Source organism: Apis cerana, linkage group LG14, assembly GCF_029169275.1.
Source record: "Apis cerana isolate GH-2021 linkage group LG14, AcerK_1.0, whole genome shotgun sequence".
In the NCBI taxonomy this organism is placed as follows: Eukaryota; Metazoa; Arthropoda; class Insecta; order Hymenoptera; family Apidae; genus Apis; species Apis cerana.
Window position 1 is genome coordinate 5847217 of NC_083865.1, and position 21604 is coordinate 5868820.

The 21604-nt window shown below is 27.6% G+C and overlaps 2 protein-coding genes across 4 annotated transcripts in view; one reads left to right on the forward strand and one right to left on the reverse strand.

The window, feature by feature from the left end:
* The first annotated feature begins 222 nt into the window (after positions 1-222).
* Positions 223-4939, forward strand: LOC108003098 (B9 domain-containing protein 1). 2 transcript variants are annotated; one of them, XM_062084233.1, is made up of 5 exons: positions 224-1188; positions 1291-1402; positions 2174-2282; positions 3352-3470; positions 4599-4939. In XM_062084233.1, the coding sequence occupies exons 1-5, from the start codon at positions 1063-1065 to the stop codon at positions 4700-4702; spliced, it is 570 nt and encodes a 189-aa protein (XP_061940217.1). In that variant the 5' UTR covers positions 224-1062; the 3' UTR covers positions 4703-4939. The 2 variants fall into 2 exon arrangements, with proteins under 2 accessions (XP_016920686.2, XP_061940217.1); XM_017065197.3 differs by lacking the exon at positions 4599-4939 and having other exon boundaries at positions 223-1188; positions 3352-3665.
* Positions 4940-11584: 6645 nt separating this feature from the next.
* The window catches only part of LOC108003141 (trehalase), a 66097-nt gene continuing 56077 nt past the window's right edge, over positions 11585-21604 (reverse strand). For both annotated transcript variants that reach the window (XM_062084213.1, XM_017065270.3), the window contains exons 6-10: positions 20715-20961; positions 19941-20181; positions 17499-17698; positions 12480-12647; positions 11585-11843 (exon numbers count right to left, since the gene is read on the reverse strand). In XM_062084213.1, the coding sequence (XP_061940197.1) occupies positions 12483-12647; positions 17499-17698; positions 19941-20181; positions 20715-20961 (853 nt within the window). In that variant the 3' untranslated portion in view covers positions 11585-11843; positions 12480-12482. The remainder of the gene's footprint in view (positions 11844-12479; positions 12648-17498; positions 17699-19940; positions 20182-20714; positions 20962-21604) is intronic.

Consider the following 21604-nt stretch of genomic DNA (forward strand, 5'->3'; position numbering starts at 1 on the left):
AAAGTAGAGTTGCTCTGACATTTTTACATATTTTTACATTTAATTTTCTAAATTCTAATGTGATTTCTTATTCCATAAACGTAATTTTTTAATTACAAAATCCTATTTTATCGTTATATTGATCCATACGTATATCGTCATCTATTTTTTATCTTCTCTTTTCTGTATTTTCGACGATGTTAAATTTAATCCATCAAATTAAACGAGATTGCACACCTAGAAATTATTTTCCATCCTCATTTCCTCGATTCACGGTTCTCCTCAATTTCTCCAAATATTTAATATCGCGTCAACATAGAGTCTAGCTGAATAATGCAAGCTGTTATATTAGATAACATGACTGACGCTTTCCTGACTACTAAAAGAGAATATTCCATATTATCTACATCTTTTCACCGTTAAAATGAACCACATGTTACACAAAATCGAGGCGCATGCTTCGTTACCAGGACGACCAATTCGCCTAACCGTACACAAAACGTCCATCAGCATAAATAAACCTATTGTTAGTCTCTTTTCCATTCAAAGGTTATAGCACTGTTCGAAAGAAATTAGATTTAATCCAATTTCTATCCCTAGAAATTTTCTAAAAATATCGTAGCTTTTAAAAAAAATTAGAATACTACTCTGAAGTAAAAAAATAACGCGGATCTACATTATTTACAATCGTAATAAATATAATGAATCCAAAATAAATATCGCGAATTTATTAACGTGACAAAAAAAAAATATCATAGATCTAAGTTAATCTAAAAAAACATTTCCTAAATAAAAAATATAGTGAATACAAAATAAAATAAATATAAAACAAAATATTGTGAAATATTTAGTGCAGAAATAAAAAAAAAAACTTATGGATTTAAAATAATTAAAATAATCGCGAGATACCCAACCTATTCTATTGATCTTTACCTTATTATTCCTCGAATAAAATATCGTGTCGATATCGATATATATTAATTATCCTGGGAAACGTTCAAGAGATTCGAAGTGATAAAAATAAATCGAATAAATATAATAAAGTCGGTTAAATAAATCGATCCTCGTCGCGTAATCCTCGTCATGTCGATCGAGGGTGAATTTTTTCTCTCAATCACAGGATCCATCGAGTACGCGGAATTTTACGACATCGACAACGCCTACTGCAAATATGGATTTCACTTTGGCCCGGAATGGAGCGTGGTCGCGGTGAGTTATTTTGTTTAGTCATTTGACACGACGTCATATCGACATCGACGTGATTCCAAAGGGGATTTTAACCGTCGATCGACTTGTGCAAAATTCCATCAGGGTATCGAGGAGGGTTTGACACAGATATGCAAGTGCAGCGATGACCCGCGAAATCTGGCAGTTTGGAATTTCCCGCTGGAAGTCACGTTCAAGAGTACTAATCCCTATGGATGTGAGTCGATGCTTGATTTGTTTGAACGTTTTCACGCTTGGCCGCGCGCGATATTTCGCATTCTATTTTTTAAAACTGTAGATTTTTTTTTTCTTTTTATATTTGTCCTCGGCAAAGCATCGGTATTAAATTTCCATTCGATGTAATGTTTATTTATTTATATTTTTTGTTGTTCCATTTATGCATTTCGAGGATTTGTCTCGTTGAAATTTGCAATAAAATATCATAAATTCTCTTCCTTAATTAGTTTGGTGAACAAATAGGCTGCATTCATATTTATGAGTTGTTATAATTGAATGCAAAGAAGATATGCAAAGATGCGTAAAATTAAAATTACGAGTAAATTTAAAAGTAGAATAAAATTAATTATTTTTTAATTTATAAATAATTCATTATCGAATTAACGTAAAAGAAATTAAAAATCAGAATGGGGAAAGAAAGAAGAAGATTAATTGTTATAAATAATTTGGAAAAAAGAAATTTTGCCATCTCTCCTCCTTCCGTTCTTTGAAATTCAATTTACACTAAAAATTATGAACTTGAAATACGACGTGAAATATTTGAAAACGTTATGTCAGCTTTTTTTTACTTTCTATGCTAAGCCACCCACGCTATGCTGTCAACTCTAACTAAACACGAATGAGAATACTATGAATGAAAAATACTTGGAATAAAAAAAAGAAAAATCCTAATAATATTGAAAAATTCTCTTAATAAAATTGGAAAATAAAGTGTAAAAATCCTTTATCTATTCTCTATATAAAATTCTAGGGCCCCAGTTAATATTGTCTGTTTATGGGTTGGATGTCTTTGGCCACGACGTCATCAGAGGATATGGAGTGTGTCATTTACCGCTGAAAATAGGTCACCATGAGAAAAGGTATTAGATTATAACCAGTTTTTATTATTTCACAGCGCAATTTAACACCGTGTTATTTATTACTTATTTCCACACCTCGGTGTATCAATTAACGATATTTCAATCCAAGAGATAAATGAAGATCATCATCAAAGGCCTATATATGCATCGTGGCGTGTATTTTTTAACTTTTATTATTTGATAGCTAACTCAAGATAGCTAAGAGGAAATAAATAATTTAAGTTTGAATTATTTGGCATGATATTGCCAAGAAGATATATATATTCAATCATTTCCTGGATTTATCCAGCTCTACGAAAATAATGACTTGAAATAGAAATGAGTTATAGAATCAAATTTGGAAATTTAAAATTAAAAATTACTAGTTTTAATTTAAATTAAACAGGAACTTTTGACTATCGATTTCGCGATAAAATCTAAACTAAACTAAATCTAAACTAAAATTTTCCACGATTTATTTATCGAATTGTTTCTTTGTTGGAATATTTTTAAAGAATGTCTATCAAAAATAATAAGATCGAAAAATTGAAAAGTAGGACCTAATTCCAAGATTAAATAAAAACAATCTTAAATAAAGTGAATCAACGATTGAGTCGAACAATAACGCCACGATCCCAAAGAAAATCAAAAAGAAGAGAAAAAAGAAAAGAAAAAGAAAAGCCACGATTTATCTTCTCTATAATCATCAAATACAATCATCCCTCGTGCAAAACAAATAAATTTCCTCTAAATACCTCAAATTACAAATAACTCAATCCAGAAATTTACTCCCAAAACAAACAAATTCCAAATTCTCGAAATTATATTCCCAAATTACATTCACTTCGAAATCTTCCCATCAAATTTCAAACACCCCCTCGAATATCTATATCCGTTCGAACAGCTCGAACTATTTACCAGAATGGGGGCCCCACCTAATTATTCGGATAATTATTACGTCGTATCTCGAGTAATCTCGGGCCACCTGGCAAACAACATCGAACCACTACCGCCAAGCTAGTTTAATTAGCCAGCCCAACCCTTTCGCCAATTACGAGCATCGATGAAAACAACGATGAAATTCTTGCAGGGTATCCGTCTACGTGCCAGAATCTTCGTCGATGTTGCAACGTTTCGCAGCCTGGTTAACCGGAAGAAGGCCAGAACTAATTGATCCAACGATATTGGCCACGGGTGGTGGCAGAGAACGTAAGGCAATATTTCGAGCCACTTTCAGTTTCCATGTTCCACATCTCATGGCTATCTCCACTGACGTTAAATTAATTGAACTTGCAAAGATTCCAAGTATTAAGGACAGGATTCGATATACGTCGGCTGTGTCAACGTACACATTTCCGTATTCGCGGACAGGAAGAAATTAAACTGCCCTTCTCTCTCCCTCTCTCTCTCACTCTCTTCGGTGTCGAATCTGTGACGCGAGTTAATCGATACGTCCAACTTTGCTGATATCAATTGTTACCAAGATTCGGCCATGCACTGTTTTTCCTCTTTGAACATGTCGAACGTGGGCTTGTCTCCTTTGGCATTATATCGATGAGAATTTTTGCCCCGGGGTTATTTGCTTTTTTGGACGATGGTTTCTTTTTTTTTTTTTTTTAGCCAGTCTCGTTGACGTTGCAAGGAATTCTCTTTCGATTTTATCGAATTTTTGATCGTATTTGTGGTATATTTTTTCGTAATGGCTTGGTTTGCACGAGGTTCCAAGGATAAAAGGGCTGTTCCTTTTGGATAAATTTGGTTGAATGGCTTTTATATTTTATACAGTTTTTATAAAAGTTTAGTAAAATTTGGTAAAACGATGAAATAGAATTCGGATGATAAATATTTCGAGCATTATTAATCGAATTTCCAATTTTCACCGCGCGAGAATTTATTAACAAATCTTATTTTCGTGAAATATATATTTCAATCTAATTATCGCCTGCATGAATACATAAAACCACCTTCAAGACCCACTCTCTATCATGACAACTATATTCAAAGATCATAATTAAAAAAAAAAGAAATAAATAATAATAATAAATAAAACAATAAAATAAGAGAATAATTCCAATAAAAATCTTCGTCCACTTTTTAATTACATCTAGACAAAGAGAATTATATGTCGAGAAATCGTCGCGAATATTTTTACGATTTTCGCGATTCTGAAAAGTAACGCGGAATAAAGTGGTTTGAATGGAAGCACTTGCGCCTCAGAAACACGGTTTATTTTCCACGACTCCCAGACGCCATAAACCATGGCCGAGAAGCTATGCGCACCTGATGTTTTGCCTATTCCCCGCCACTCGAGTGTAATAACTCGTTTTATAATTGCAGTCACGCGCATGAGAGTGGAGGGTATTGTTACCGTAACGTTCAACGTAGTGCTGAAAGATTTCTTCAAGTTGGGATACAACAATGGCGATCATCAAAAAAAGTAACGAGATATTTCCAGGCTTAAATCGTGATTACGACACTTCTGTTCCTTCTCTCGGAGGAGAAGAATGATACAGGGAAGATGAGAGGAAATTTACATCGTTCACTGCCAATTTAAAATCGATCGTTCAAATAAGTTAAATGTTAGTGTTATTTATAGATACGTATGTGTATAGATTTTTGTGTCAATGCGTATTTTTTTTACATATGACGTAAATAAAATAGTTTTAATATTATTGGAAATGAACGTATGTAATTCATTTTATAATTCCAGAAAAAAAATTAAAATAAAGAAAAAACTTGAACTGTTATAATTTTAAAGACAATGATTCCCGATCGATGGATGAAAGATCGTAAAAAAAATGGAATCGTGCTCTTTAAAAAGCAATTTGATTTATCCTGATACGACTTCCCAAGATATCATCGTGTAAAATGATGATAAGAAAACGATACGATTAAATGGAGATTAAGGAAGATGTAGATAAAAAAGGAAGAGAAAGATATTTTTTAATCATTTATTATTTTTCGTCCCTATTGGATATTCAGATCTTTTGTTTGCATCTCACTCACTAACCTATCCCACACTTTAGATAAGCTGATCACGATAATAGATACGAATAAGCAGTTTCTGGTTTATTTCTGGAAAATATATGTATTTCCAGGAATAAACGAAAGATTCATTCAAAATTTCTCCATTATCTTAAACATACTATAAATTCTTACAATTCGGCATCCGAGATGTCGAGATAAAGCAAAAAGTATCTATAATAATTTTTTCTATTTCCTGATTTTGGATTTGAAAAAATTTTTAATTTCTTTTCATATGTATTTTCTTTCTATAAAGTTTTAAATATTCAATATAGTTTTTGAAAATATGAAATTTATTTTAAGTTTGAAAATAAGAGATAAGAATTTAATAAAAATTTTATATAACTTTTTGATAATGGAGAAAATAATTTCAAAATCTTTCGACTATCTTATTGTGGAATTGTTTTCAAAATTTAACACGATGCTATGGTAGAAAAAATTTAAGGAAAAAAATGAAATTTAAAAAGAAAAAGAAATCTTTAGAAAACTCTATCCTGAAAAACGAAAGGCTAATATCTACGCTTTATTATTTTAACTTATCCACAATTTCTTTTAATTTATTTGTCTACATAGCTGTGCTCGTTTCTAGAATTCTACGTATTATTATTTCAGCAAAGTATTTTACATTTCCATTCTCTCACTTAATTCTTTCAGCAATTTGGAAGTATATGCATATATAATTAAATAAAATATGCCATATAGGATATAAATATGTTTCATTTATGATTGAAATTTTTAATATTACATAAAATAATTCAATAATAAAATAATATGACATATAAATTATATAATCAAATATGCATATTATATCTGGTAAATAAATTTTCACAAATTTATTCATCAGACTCATATTTTTCTAAAAGATTTTTATTTATAGGTGAAAGAATTATATAGAAGAGAGAGAAAAAGAAATTACACATGGAAAAAAAAATATTTCAGATAACAATATACATTTCTACTTCGCGAAATTTTTTTTACAGAAATCAGACGCGTTTGTTATGTTTATCACGATTAAAAAGGACGTAATAATCCTAATGAAGCAACGGAAACACAGAAAGTAAATACCGAGATAAAATGCAAATTAACGAGCACCGCCTGAAGAAAGTCTGATCTCTTTGAAATGAATTGCGCAATTATCGCAACGCCCAAGAAAACAAATATTCATGACAACATTTAAAGTTTATGAAACATTTGCGACCTATAAGACCTAAACTAGATTAGAAATATATACAATTGATGACCAGATTACATTGATAAATTTTATGAAATATTGTATATTTAATTTAATTAATAAAAAAAAGAATATAATAAAACCAAATAAAAAATGAATATTATTGCACACAATTATTATAGATAATTATTTTCTTTATGTAATATTTAAAAAAAATAAATCAACTACGTGTATCAAAATGCGACTTACCATTCGTAGATAACTTCGTGCAATTTACTACCTTTTCGATCCTCCATTGCAACGTATCGACACCCACAAATAAAACGCGCGTATTCTAACACACTCGTATTCTAACTCGAATACAATATACGCACTTTAAACAGTCGCGAAAACAATATACGTACTTCAAAACACTCGAGAATGCAATATACGTACATTAAACAATCGCGAATACAATGTGTATACGTTAAATACTTAAAAAATACCTGTACGATTTTAAATAATGTATGAAATCGATCGTATAGTTGCAATATATCTACGTCGTACGAAAGACGAAACGTGAATGCAATATACGTACTTGAAACACTCGCGAATACAATGTGCACACTTTAAATACTTAAAAAACACGTGTACGATTTTAAATAATGTATGAAATCGATCGCGCGTCGTTACGACACGACTACGCCGTACGAAAGTCGAAACGAAACTGAGTTCCCCCACCACTCGAGCGTGGCTCGGCGGGCAAAGTCACGCGTTGTGTCGATAACATTGCGCGAAAAGAAAATATTTCAAATTTATATAATATTACTAATTATTAATTTTTAATATCGTTTAATAATTTAATTAATATTATAAATAATTTATTTATAATTAAATAATTTATATTTTTAAATAATTATATTTTAATCGATTAATTATTATATCGATTAATTTAATATAATAATTTATGAAATTATTAATTTTATTAATTTTATAAATAATTTATTCTAATAATTTACCAATATTTTATAATAATAATTATATTTTGTCTCTTTTAATTTTATAAAAATAGAATAATAATTTAAATCAATTTTAAATATTCGAATATTACATTCCACAAATATATAAATATAAATTTTATTATATTATTAAATTATTATATTATTTTTATTATTAATAATCAAAAATAAGTTAAAATAATTACATCACATTGAAAATGATATACATCAATATTTTGTCTCTTTTAATTTTATAAAAATAGAATAATAATTTAAATCAATTTTAAATATTCGAATATTACATTCCACAAACATATAAATATAAATTTTATTATATTATTAAATTATTATATTATTTTTATTATTAATAATAAAAAATAAATTAAAATAATTACATCACATTGAAAATGATATACATCAATATTTTGTCTCTTTTAATTTTATAAAAATAGAATAATAATTTAAATCAATTTTAAATATTCGAATATTACATTCCACAAACATATAAATATAAATTTTATTATATTATTAAATTATTATATTATTTTTATTATTAATAATAAAAAATAAATTAAAATAATTACATCACATTGAAAATGATATACATCAATAATCTAATATCATAAAATAATCTAATGTCAAAAAACAATCTATATACATTATTTACAATTTTACATTAAAAATTCATTTCGACATCCATTACCAATATTCTAACTTTATTATATTATATCGAACCGATACATTAAATACTCAAAACGATATCAAAATAGCAACTCCCTAGACGTGAAAATGCATTAGAATTCTACTCCATATATCTCGCTCGTGTTAAGACCACTTAAAACATACGACTTACTCCCGTCAGAGACTATATCATACTGCTCAAACGACTTACCAAACGACCCACTTAACTACAGAACTAAATCCGATCGAGACGAATGGAAAAGCATGGACCGTGAGCGAATTAAATCCAACGATTTGAAGCCGCGCTCGTGACACTCGCGCCTTTTACCTTTCATTTATTGCTTTCTAGAAGAGCGAGCAATCATCTTTGAGGCTGGCGAAGCGTAAACTAGCTATGAGCTTCACTCTCGTGTACATGACATTATACACTGTTCGTGATAAATGAATCGAAAGCAGTATTGCGTTTTGTAATTTTCTTTATGCACGATGGGTTTAATATAAATCCATAGAGTGTATTATAAAGGGACGAAAGCAAACATCGAGATGTGGACCTCGAAACTCGTCTCAAGTTGCAATAATTTAATTCGAGGCAAAAAATTGCTAGTTGATCATTTTTGCAGTAGCACTCCACACGAAACTTTTTTATCGAGTTTCAGATTATTTTGTTCCATCCTTTCGAGATACGACAATTTACACGGAGAACGAGTCGAAATAGAAAATATCTACGTTTTATAAAAAAAAAAAAAAAAAAGGAAAAAATTTTTCTCAGGGAAAAATTTGTAAAAGTGTTATGTATAAGTATTATCTGAAAAGTTAAGCATTATGACGAGAGATAAATTTTTTTGTGGGATATTTTTTTAGCGATTTAAATTTCTTTAAAGGCTGTAGAAAAATTATTCTTATATGGTGAGAATTATTTGTTGAGAAGTAAATTATTAATTATTAATAAGATTAATGAAAATTATTTTTAAATATTTGCTACATTTTGAATAATTTGCTGATACAATTTAAGTTCTATTATATAAAAGGAATTTAATTTTTATTAATAATTTATTTTTGTAGTATTTTGTAGTATTGAAAAACAGAATCGTGCAGAATCGTTAGGACAAATATCTGTATTTTGCATTCTCTCAATTTCATTTTATTGAATTATTGGAACACAAAATTTACGATGCAAATGATGGTGAACTGTAGCTAGATATAACAAGTATACCCTGATGTATCATAAATTCAATCGAGAGTTGTTTCATATATTGTTTCAAAGTTAGTAAAATATAACTTTAAATGAGTATCATTACAAAAGACGAATTTCAGAAATACAAATCAATTTTTTTTTATATTAAGTATAATTATTTTATGATCTTGATATATAACAATACGATGATTGTTTTTACTTTTGATTACTGGATTTTTAAATTATAATTACATTTCACTTAAAAATAATGGTTCTGTATAAAAATTTTAATAACTTTAAGAGATAATAATATTTAATTTGATCAGAACAATAATCAAAAAGAAATATTTGAAAGATAATTTTTAATTATGAGAAAATTAAAATCTTAATCATAATAGAAGTATAAAAAAAATAATTCAGTTTTAGAAAAGAAAAATATTTTAATAAATAATAAATATTTATAATGAAAATATTTAAAAAGAATGAAAACGAACAAGAGAAGAAAAATAGAAAAGTTTTCTCGTTTTAAATGATAATAAATTTTGAATTGCAAATTTTAATTATTACGATATAATATGCAACAAAGAATTTGATATTTGATAAATAATCCATATTTATCGTATATGTAAGAAATATTATATTCGTTTAATTACATTTCCATTCATTATTCAAAAATCCTATTGTTATTCAAAATGAAAAGAGATTTGGTTAGATTTTGTAAAATGTGATACGAGTATATTTTGAGAGTGAATTTTAATGAATAGTATATACTGTACCATCGAATTTTAACTGAAGTAACTCAATATGAACAAGAATAATGCGTAGCTGACTTCATTAAATGTTAAATAATTATGTTTGCAATGTTCAATAGATATTTTGTTATCCTATAAATTTATATTGAATTTACTATATTACTATAATATATATAATATATATATAATATAATATATTACTATAATAGTTAATCTTTTTAGAAAATATATTCTCATAAATAATTCATTAATGAAAAATGTGACTCATGAATTTTAATTTTGAAAACTTACTTTTTCTTTTTCTCCAGTATTATATTTACAATTTCTCATGATAGCTATCTTTTTCACTTATATAATTCAATTTGAATCTCTTTGTAGAAAATAGGATAAAAATGAATATTACATCTTTCATCTTAATTTCTTTTCTTTTTTTATTCTTTTTACATGCCATTTATCTATGTCTTTTTCTCATTAACAGCTCCTCCCTAAAATATTGTTATTAAAAATATATTTATATATATATATCAATTTCTCTGTAACAATATTTCTTAATTAATTTTTAATTAAATCGATTTTTACATATCATTTATTGTATCATAAAATAATTCATTCTTATATACATTTGTTATACGCAGTTTAATCCCTTATCTTACAATCTTAAATTATATTCCTATGTGACTTGTAAAATTTAAATAAAAAAATTTACAACAATAATAATAATAAATTGTAAAATAATATTAATATATTATATTTCAACATACATTATAATATAATATAATATAATATAATTAATAATAATATAATAAAAATATTATTATTATGTTACAATATTAAAATTTTTCAAGCCACAAATTATACCATAATGCAAAAGGACGCAATATATATATATATATATTAAAATAATATTTTATATATGTATATATAAAATAAAATGAGCGATCTAGAATTTTTAGGTACGAACGTATTATAGCAAAAACTTGCTGCTTTTTATAGTTTTAAAAAGAAAAGAAAAAAAAAAAAAAAAAGAAAAAGAAAGAAAAAAAATCATAAGTCAAGGGGTTAAAGTAAAATATTGGAAGTTTGTCGCCATTCTCCATGAGAAACAATCAAGAAACTGATATGCTAATTTTCTAGAATATAACTTACTTATCATAACAAGTAATATTAAATTAAAATACTGATGAAGTTGCACACGCAATTATACCTTTTTGCGTCCATGTATTGTACACTCGTTTGTCTTCGATTAAAAAAATATTGATTGACATTCATAATTCTTCCAAATTTATATTTCAATGCATAATTTTGATTATTATGAAAAATAATATTCATATAATAATATTTTATATGAAAATTCATTTGATGATTTAAAAGAAAAAAGATTCATAATTATTTTAATAAATTATTAACAATTTGTTAAACTTTATGATGCATTCAAGTTTTAAGAAAACTGAAAATAAATAAGATATTTAATAGTTATTATTAATTATTTTTTTCTTTTTCAATGTATATCAATATAAGTAGCTGATAAAAATGTTTAGTTGAAATTTCTTTTTCTTATATTTGCTTCAAGATAAAAGCATATCTATTTTTAACGCATTTGTAATTATTCATTTAGAATTATTTCGATTCGAAAACGATAGAAAGAGATTCTCCTCTACAATTTTCAAACTTTCGATAAATTTTACTGAAAATATACATAGACTTGTATCGAACAAACGGTGGGTTTTATAAAACGCGCTGCCCTGTATTTCCGTGTGGACTAGAATCGTTGGAAAATACACGTTGCATTATCACCAATGAAACCTGAAACAAAATTTAATCTAAATTTGACACATTATGCATGCATAATTAAATAATTTCCAGATATTCATTATAAATTGATATACCTAACAATTTAAAAAAAAGGCATGATTGATGATTAAAAACAATGAAACTACATAACATTAAAATTAAAATATTTGTAAAATAAAAATTATAAACTTTGAATTCTGTATAAATATCTTAATGATTCCAAATTTAACTTTTTAATTTACCTACATTTGTTTTGCAATTATATATTCCCTTTATCACATTTTAAAATATTTGAAAAATAAAAATTATAGAATTTTCATTAATAACATTCTTCTTATATTTACACTATTCCTTCAATAAAAAGTATGATTCAAATGATCAAGAGATTATTTATCTATCTAAACATTTCCATTTGTCACAATAAATCACATCTCCCCTCCATCACAATTTGAAAATTAAAATATTTAACAAATGTATGTAATTTAAAAATTACACACAAAATTTCTTCTCCAATATCTGAACTATATATTCACTGTAAAAAAAGCATGGTAAACATCAAAGATACGTTATCCAAATAATATTTCCATCTGTCATTATTATATATTAAATCTCCCCTCACCAGATGAATCCACAGATTGATCATCTCACCTGTTATTGTTCAACCTCGGTTAAGTCGTCCTCGTATCCAACCTCCCTCACCTTGATGCTCGAGAAGGTGTTGAGGAACTCTAAGACCACCCCGTTAGTCCATCCGAACCCTGTCTGCACGTTGTATTCCCCTCCACCACCGCCTTGGCCGGGCACGATCGAATCGTACTGCAATTAAAACGCTAATTACACCAAGTAATCACGCGTTCTTGTTTCTCAAAGGATGGCAGCACACTCCCTTCGTCCGGTAATTAAGTCATGCAGCTCCTCCTTGTTAACTTTCGACTGAGAGCTGTCTTAAACTTTCGACAAATTTTAAGTTCTAAGAATGAAAGTGGACGAGTTTTGGGGTGAATTTTGGGTGAATTCTGAATTCTCTGCATTTCAATCACCGGAACTGAGATCGTAGAGATTTGGATAAGGGAATAATCGAAGGAATAATAATACTGTGTATCATTTGATTGCTTAGTGAGAGAAATTATTTTATTTTTTTTTTTCTAAATTTTAATCCTTCGAGTAGAAGAATGGTAAATTTGGATTAACTTCTTTTTCTGATTTTATTCGTTTAATTAAATAAGGCAAAAATTTGGCGAGATGCAGATATAATGAGCGTGTCGAGGAATTTTGAAGCATTGTTTTTATTTTATAAATTTTAAGTGTGAAGAATCGAAAATATGACACGCAAAAAATCTTATAAAAAAAGAAATATAAAAATATATAAGAAAAAGTGGTGATGGGAAAAAGAATAAATTTTCGATATTAATTATTAACAATGAGAAACGATAATTTTGAATTATATTATATTTGAAATAAAGAAATAAGAAAAATTCAAGTGGTCAAAATGTATTCAAAGATAGGTATAATAATAAAATTCTTATATAAGTAATATCATGAGATATTAAAGTTAAAAATGATTTACCATCGTTAATTTTCCATATTAAATAATTTCTCTTGATTTTATATTTAATATTCAACACATACTTAAAATATTTAATATTCAACACATACATTTATGAAATATCAATCGAACAAGCGTAAACCAAATTCATTAATTTAGCAAAATTTTAAAATTTGATAGGTTCTGACAAGATTTGGGAAACAAAAAGTATCTCTCGATTTACGAGTGATATTAATTTATGCTCGTTACACGGCAAATATTTAACAAAACTAAAAGCAAAGAATCGAGATGAAAATTAATAAATCACGTTTTGAAAGGAAGAAAGAGGATTTTGAAATAAAGCTTTGAAACAAAGCCTCGCCATAAACAGAAATCTCGTTTCAGTTGTTCATTCGAAAGTTGTTAAAATATATTATTTAAAAATATGTCAATTCGATGCTATTTGCATTTTCTCTACCTTTATCCCGCTGTTTTAAAGGTAAATGAATGCATTTAATTAAAGAGTAGAGTCGTTTTCAGAACCAGGGCCAAGTTAAATTAAGATGCAAATCTACTTTCTTAAGAATTTTATGAGAAACATTAGATTATAATCGTTGAATGAATATGATAATTGTTTAAAAGCATGTTAATTATTTCTTGTCCCATTAAGTTAAATTAGTTTCTAAGTAAACTCTCTTGTCTCTTGAAGAAAATTTCAAAATTCTTAAGTTAATAATGTTTGACAAACTTTCTTAATTTAATTTTCATCATTCAATTTAGGCTTGTTTCGAAGAGATCTGTTTGACTTTTAAATGCCAGAGTATTTTCTTTTTCTTTGATTAAATTTTTTTAAATTTCTAAAAATTTCTAAACATCCTTTGACAAATTACTCGTTTGCTCTTTTCTAATCAATTTTCTTTTCGATAAAATTGTTAAAATTAATGTTATTTAATTAGATTGACAACCATTTATCCCTATATTCTTTAAATTTAATTAAGAATTATCGTCATTGGTAGCACGGATGCAATTACGGAATAGCTTCTTAAATCTTCTTTACCGTTCGTTATGTATCTATAAGAAAGACCACATGAACGCGATTTCGACTCGAGGGAAAACTTTCTAATTAAAGACAATAAATTATTACATATTACATGCTGTACGAAATTATCGAAATATTTCGTTTCAACTAGAAAATTTTTAATCCTATAATATTGATAATATTTTCATACTATTATCTTTTTTCTTAGAAATCTTAATTTAAATTAATTAACCCTTTGGCAATTTAAATTTTTGAATTTAATAAAAATTTCAATAATATTTTACAAAATATCTCGCATTATAATAATTTTATTTTTTCAATTTAATAAAATTCTGAATAAAAACTCTCTATAAACATTTAACCCATAACATGCAAAATAATAATTATTTCTAATCACTTTCATTAAAATTTATGATTTATCAAGATTTATGATTTATCTTATATTATGATTATTTATATCATATTATGACATGATTTTTCTATCTTATATTAAAAAAAAAAAAAAAGAAACTACTTTTACGAATTATCAAAATCTAATCACAAGCAAACAAAAATATCTACTCTTTCTTGTAAAATTCAATATTTTCACATTAAATTCTAATTTCCTATAATAACACATATTATATAGATATTCGATAATAATCACATTACACAGAATATTCCGCGAATTATTGGCAAAACTATGCGATATATCGGTAAAATTTCACGCAGCAATAATTCAATACTCTAAACTCAATACAGTCTCTATATTTGATCGAACGATAGTTACATCGATTGGCACAAACCTCGATAAACGAAATATTTTCTATTTCTATTCTACCAACGACAAAGAATATACCGGTCTTTTTTTTTAACGAATTTTTGCGACGAATGTTTTTCATCGTTGATTTCAATCGACACGTTTTTCATTGTAAATCGTTTATACATCTCAATTTCTCCCCCTTGAATAGTTATTTTCCTTCCTTCAGTTTCTATTTCATATTGTTTAACGGATAAATTTTCTTTTTTTTAAAAAAATTATGAATTTTGACCGATAATTTAATTTTGTTAATTCAGTAATTTTCTAGTGGAGATTCGCGATCGAAGGAATATATTCCATATCGGATGGTTTATACGTTAAGCGGAGAATTATCTATGGAATGCTGAAACGAGGTTCGGAATCAATATTGAATTCCTTTCAGCTCGATATTAATCTTTGGATCTGTTTACATCTATGTCCTTTAATAGAATAAATAAAATAGATATTGGAAAAATTTTGTAGGTATCTAAATTTTAATTTATTAAAAAATCATCAACAACTATGTGTTCGTAAAATTAGAAAATTTGTGAATAATGAAAATCTTTCTAATCGAATTCATGTTCTTTAAAAAGTTAAGAATTGGAAGTATCGCTTTTTTAAAGAAGATTTCAACAGAAAATGATAAAGAATGCAAAGATAATCTAAAAATAATCTTTACACTGAAAAGCACTTGATCATACTTGTACAGATATTTTTATTAATACTTTGTACAAAATAAATAGACTCATATTTCTAAAAAACTGACCATTAAACACCGAGAAAAAAAAATATTTTTTGTCAGTCACGATAAAATTAATAATAAAAAAAAAAACGAAATATTTTTTCAGAAATTTCATCAAAAGCTGAAAAATTAAAAGTCAAAGAAATATTCTTATAAAAAAAAAAAAATAAAAAGGATACCAAAAATTGATACGAATGTTATTTACAAACATCCACCACTATATTTCTTCATACCATCAATAGCGACAATTTTCAATTTGCTCGAGCATGGAACATTTAAATCAATAAATTTACCTTTGAGAAAAATTTCTGAAATATACTCTTCTAAGCTTAGTTTGTCTTGTCCAAGACGGGAGGGAAAAAAAAAAAAAGAGACAGAAAGAGAAAAAAAAAAAAGAAAATGCGTGGCAAAAAAAAACGTAAGGATATTTTTCACTAGTAAGCTGCCCGTTGCGAACAAGTTTCATAAATTTTCCTCCGCGTCACGGTATCGTGGTCGAAATGAGGTATGAGAGGAAGGTTCATGGTTCTCTATGATGTTTTCTGCCTTCGTTCGTCGAGCATCTTTCTCGTGAAATATAAAAATGGACGACGAAGAGAAAAAAAGAGAGAGAGAGAAAAAAGAAGAAAGAAGAGAGAGAAAAAAGGAGGAGGATCGAATGGTTCTGACTATGTGAAAATTCATAGACAGTTGAAAAATGATGAGCAGTGATTCATTCTATCCATATATTCGAACCCACTGTTTCCTTTGATGAAAAGGGAATATTTTAACGTGAATTTATTCATTTCTTCGACAACTCCTGTTGCCTTTTTTTGGGGGTGGATATATGTCAATATGGAGACTCGTTTAAAAAATATAGTTGTAATGATATTTGATCGATTATGTTTGAAGTATTCTTAGTATGAATTTAATTTAATAGTGGAAAATAAATAAATTCATTGGCATTTTATTGATAAAGATATAGCATATTTATGTGTGCAGAATTTTGAAATTTTAAAATAAATATTGTATACTTTGCACACTAACTATATTATTAGTTTTTTTTATTTTTGCAATTAGTGTAAGTATTAATTATGATAAATGAAAAAACAAATCAATTTTGGAACAATTAAAACTTTTAGATCACTTTCAATATAATAAAAATTTATGCCCTGTAATTTAATAAATTTAATAAATAAAAAGATTATTTAAGCTAAGTGTGAAATTTTTATCTTTGATACAAAAGATATTGGATTATTTCAGATATTGTATAAAAGAAAGTTTCAATTAAATTACTTTCTTCTAGTGTCTTTTTTAATATTCCGACCTTTTAAGAAACTTTCGCCTTATTGTTTGAAGTACTATCATCTTTTTCTTCCTTCTAACTTTTAAGAGACCAAGATTTAAAATTGAGACAAAATGATTCCAGAGTTAATAAAATTGATAAAATTGACATTCTGATAAAAAAGAAAGAAAGACTTGTAATAATATTAATTTCCTTTTCTCTCTTAATTGCCAAACTATTTAATAGTTTTTTTTTTCAAAAAGTATATCGATAATTTTTAATTATCTTTATCATTTTTCGATATCCGTTTTCAACTTACCTTCTCAAACATTTGCCCGGTTTCCTTATAACCAGCGTAATTAGCAGCAAGCCATCTAAACGCCAATTCATGGGCGAAATCCATTGCTTCCCTAGCCCCAGTCCAGTGGAGGCCCATTACGATAAACGATTGTAACGGTGGCCACGCGTTTGGAAAATCCCATTGTTCCCCCGTATGATTTAGTGACGTGGGTGTACCTCCTGCGGGGAAGAAATGAAAACGAATTCGATTAAACGAGTTTCCTTTTATCTTCATTACAACTCATTTTCTTACTTATATGTAACTGGACGTAATTATCTTAATTAAATAGACCCTTCTCTTATACTCACTATAATTTCAAATACGAATTTCTAGCGATGGGATTAAAAAGAAAATAGATTTTTAAAATAGATAAATAAACATTTTTATTCCCTCGAGTGATTTCCCAAGTAAAATTTCCTTATTTGGAAATAATATTTAAGCAAAGAAATAATATCTCAAATAAATCTTTTGGACTCACTGGACTTAACTTATTTATTTTATAAATATATGCGAAACTTAATCCTATTATTACATTTCACACAAAAAAGAAATCTAGAAAACTAAATATGTTGTTCTGTCTTCTCCACACGATAAAAATGTATCCAAACTTATATCATATTAAACTTCTCTCATTTTAAATCTACGAAATTGCAAAAAAAAAAAAAAAAAAAGAAAGTAAATAAACTTAAAATTGTTTTAAGTTTCACAGAATCTTCAATCTTAAATCTCTTAAAATTAAAATTGAACTTTGACCGACCAATGCTGCAGAACTAATTACGCGATTCCAATAAAACTTTATCACGAGAAAGTAGATACCATCTGCTTTAAAATCGTTTTTGTTTCAAGCCGATACGACTCACGGTTCCTGAGATAAAGTCGTTTAAAGCGAACCACAAATAGATAAATTTTCGCGTGTTTCGTTGTTTCCGTCTCGCTCACATTCTCGACGCATCCTCGGATCTCTCGCTTCCGCATACGCGACACTGACCTATCATACTCGCGCCACTTGTGACTAGCGATGGAACTAAACAAATCATAAAAAGATTCGAAAATTTAACAAACAAAATTCGAATCTTTTAAGAAATATCTCTTAAAAAAATATAAACGATACTTTCAAGTAAATTCTGAATCTAAACGCGACAGATTCGAATTTTCCTATAAGTATTTTCAAAATTGAAAAAAGTATTTCAAAAAGAATCGAATTAGAATCGAATATTGATGGAATAAATTCGACGAGTATGTTACTAGATATTTTCATTATACTTCCATTTATTTAATTTTCTTTATTATCTTTGAAATTCGTAATTCTCGTACAATTTAAGAAATAATTACACGTGTCTCATAAAATAGTTAATTATTATCTTTTAGAAACGATTTTTTTGCATTGAATTTAATTTTGGATTTATAAGTACACGCTGAACTTGATCCCATCGCTATCTGGATGGTCAGTGACAGACGAGTCACCATCTTTTTTCACCACACCACCACACCACATATGTACACTTTCAAGGAAAAAATGTGGGTCACGCCGGTATTCCGCGAATTAGGCTACCATTCAGCGTGTTCTTTAAATGGCCAACGCTTTAAAGCTTTAAACCTTTGTATCTCGGTAACCAATTGAGATATGGACGTGAAACAAAAAGCAGTTTTAAGGCTAGCTTTTAGTTTTTTTTTTTGCTAGCTTTTGAAACAATTTTTGAGTAAAATTTTGTAATCTTCTTTGAATGTGTTTCCAGGATGAAAGTTTTGAGATTGTATCGGGTATGTTGGATAATGAATGCGTAATAGATTAACCGCGTGGAATACTTAATCATGGTGGCTTAGTTGTTTACGTGATATATGATGAGAGAGGTAAACGACAAATGAATTATTGATTTGATATGGTATGATATGGAATGTGGGTAGAGAGAGAGAAAGAGAGAAAGAGAATTTTGTAATTTATCACATGTACGTTCTTCGTTCAATATTATTATTAATTTTATATCATATCATTTTTATGAATTTTTAAAAATGTTATATTAGAATGTTATTAATAAATATTCTAATATTCTATTATATTTATTGTATTATTAAGGAATAATATAATTTTTGTTCGAAGAGGAAGATAAAAAATTGGTTAAAAAAATAAATATCAATTAATATTGAATACTTATTGTATTCTATGAATGATAAATGTCGCCTTTTCTCGTAACCAAAGGCATAAAAAGATGTAAAATTTATTTCTTATCATTCCAATTCCATTCGATTTCATCCTTACAGAAATGACTTTTGACCACCTTTTCAAAAGCATCTTCAAAAGCATCTTTCGAATGTGAGAAGTCAGAAGAAATTTATTATTTTTCATGTATATAAAATTGAAATAAGAATTTGAAATTTAAAGTTAAAAAAAAAAAAAGAATTATTACTGTTACAAAAACTTACCAAAGAAGTTGTCGATATTCTGCGATTTGAGATATCTCAAAGTAGCTGCGCCATAATATTCACGTTGACCACGATTGTAACTTTTGGTGTAAAGTGGCGCAAGATTCGAAGGGTAGAACATATGCCTAGGCCTCTGGTTCTTCAGATCGTAATCCAGCCATATTCCATCCGCTTCGTTCCACAGAACATTGTCGATGGCCGTTTGAAGTTGAGATGCTATCTTCTGATAATACTGAGATTTCTAGAAAAATTAGAAATTATATTTATAGTTACTGATTCAATATCAAAAACATATTTTGTTTTGTAATATTAATCAGGAATTTAATATGAGATAATATTAAAATGGCAAAGAAATTTACTATTAAATAATAATTACTTTTATTTAACATTTCTCTTTTATAATTTTTCACATATCCTCTTCCTTATTCCAACATTTTAATTTATCCTTTATCTGCATATATCTCAAATATGCTAATATAATCCATTAAATAAAATACATATCTAAAAATATATCCAAAATACAAATGCATGAAGCACAAGCTACATGATAAATCACGTTACTCGTCCCCAAATGTGCAAGGCGATTAAACTTTCACATTAATCAATCAACAAAGAAGTTTCAGCTCTGCGAAACAAATTAATCTTAAATGAATAATCGACATCCATTGATCAATCTTTAAATTCTACTGATACACCGAAAGCCACTGCGTGTAGCACAATTTATCGGATGAATTTTAAAGCTGTGTGTTTGTCAACGAATGTTTCGCAGCTTACCGCATTGTTCCCGAGCAGAGTGTGAAATTCGCCGAGGAGCCGGGCATTTTGTTGCAGAATCGCATTAAGGTCGACAGGTATTATGTATTGCGTGGAGATATTGTATAAACTGAGCGTACTGCTATTGTTGTTTCGTATGAACCACCTGTTGGAAAAGTCCCAGCCACTTTCGGCGCCCGCCTTTATATTATTGTAAAAGAAATCCCGTGATTTTTCGGGTATCCGCTGCGCCATGAGATAATCCTCTCTGATATTAAAAAGAGAAAAAAGCGTGTTTACATACGTATGTATTAGTTGTTACAGGATTGATATTGGATGAGAAGAGTATTGGAATATTTGATAGGGAAGGATAAGAAAGGATTGAAGAAATTGAATGATTGTAGAATTAAGGGATTATTGGAAATTCTGAAATTCTAAAATTTAAGGATTCAAAAATTGTAATTGTAAAGTTCAGGGATTCTAAAGAAATATTAGAATTCTGAGGATTTCAAGATCTCAGAATTGTAAGATCAAAAAAATTGTAGTATCTTAAGATTGGGAAATTCATAAAGTATTTTGAAATTTAGCTAAGAAATTTTGAAATTCTAAAATAAAGAGATCCAAAAATTAAGAAAAAAGGGAGAAATATTGAAATTCTAATTAGAGAGTTGAAAATTTTCCAAATTCTAAAGCTGAGAAATATAAGAATCCTAAAATTTAAGAATTTCGAAGATTTTTGGATCCAAAGAGTTCAAAATTCTTAGAATCCTTAGAATGTCTAATTTTGATATCTATAAAGATTCTAAACTTGTTAAATATTCATATTAAAATTAACTATAAACCTACCATGTATCTTCATTAATACGTATCTAAAAGACAAACTAAACTCATCAAAGTTGATTAAGTAAGGT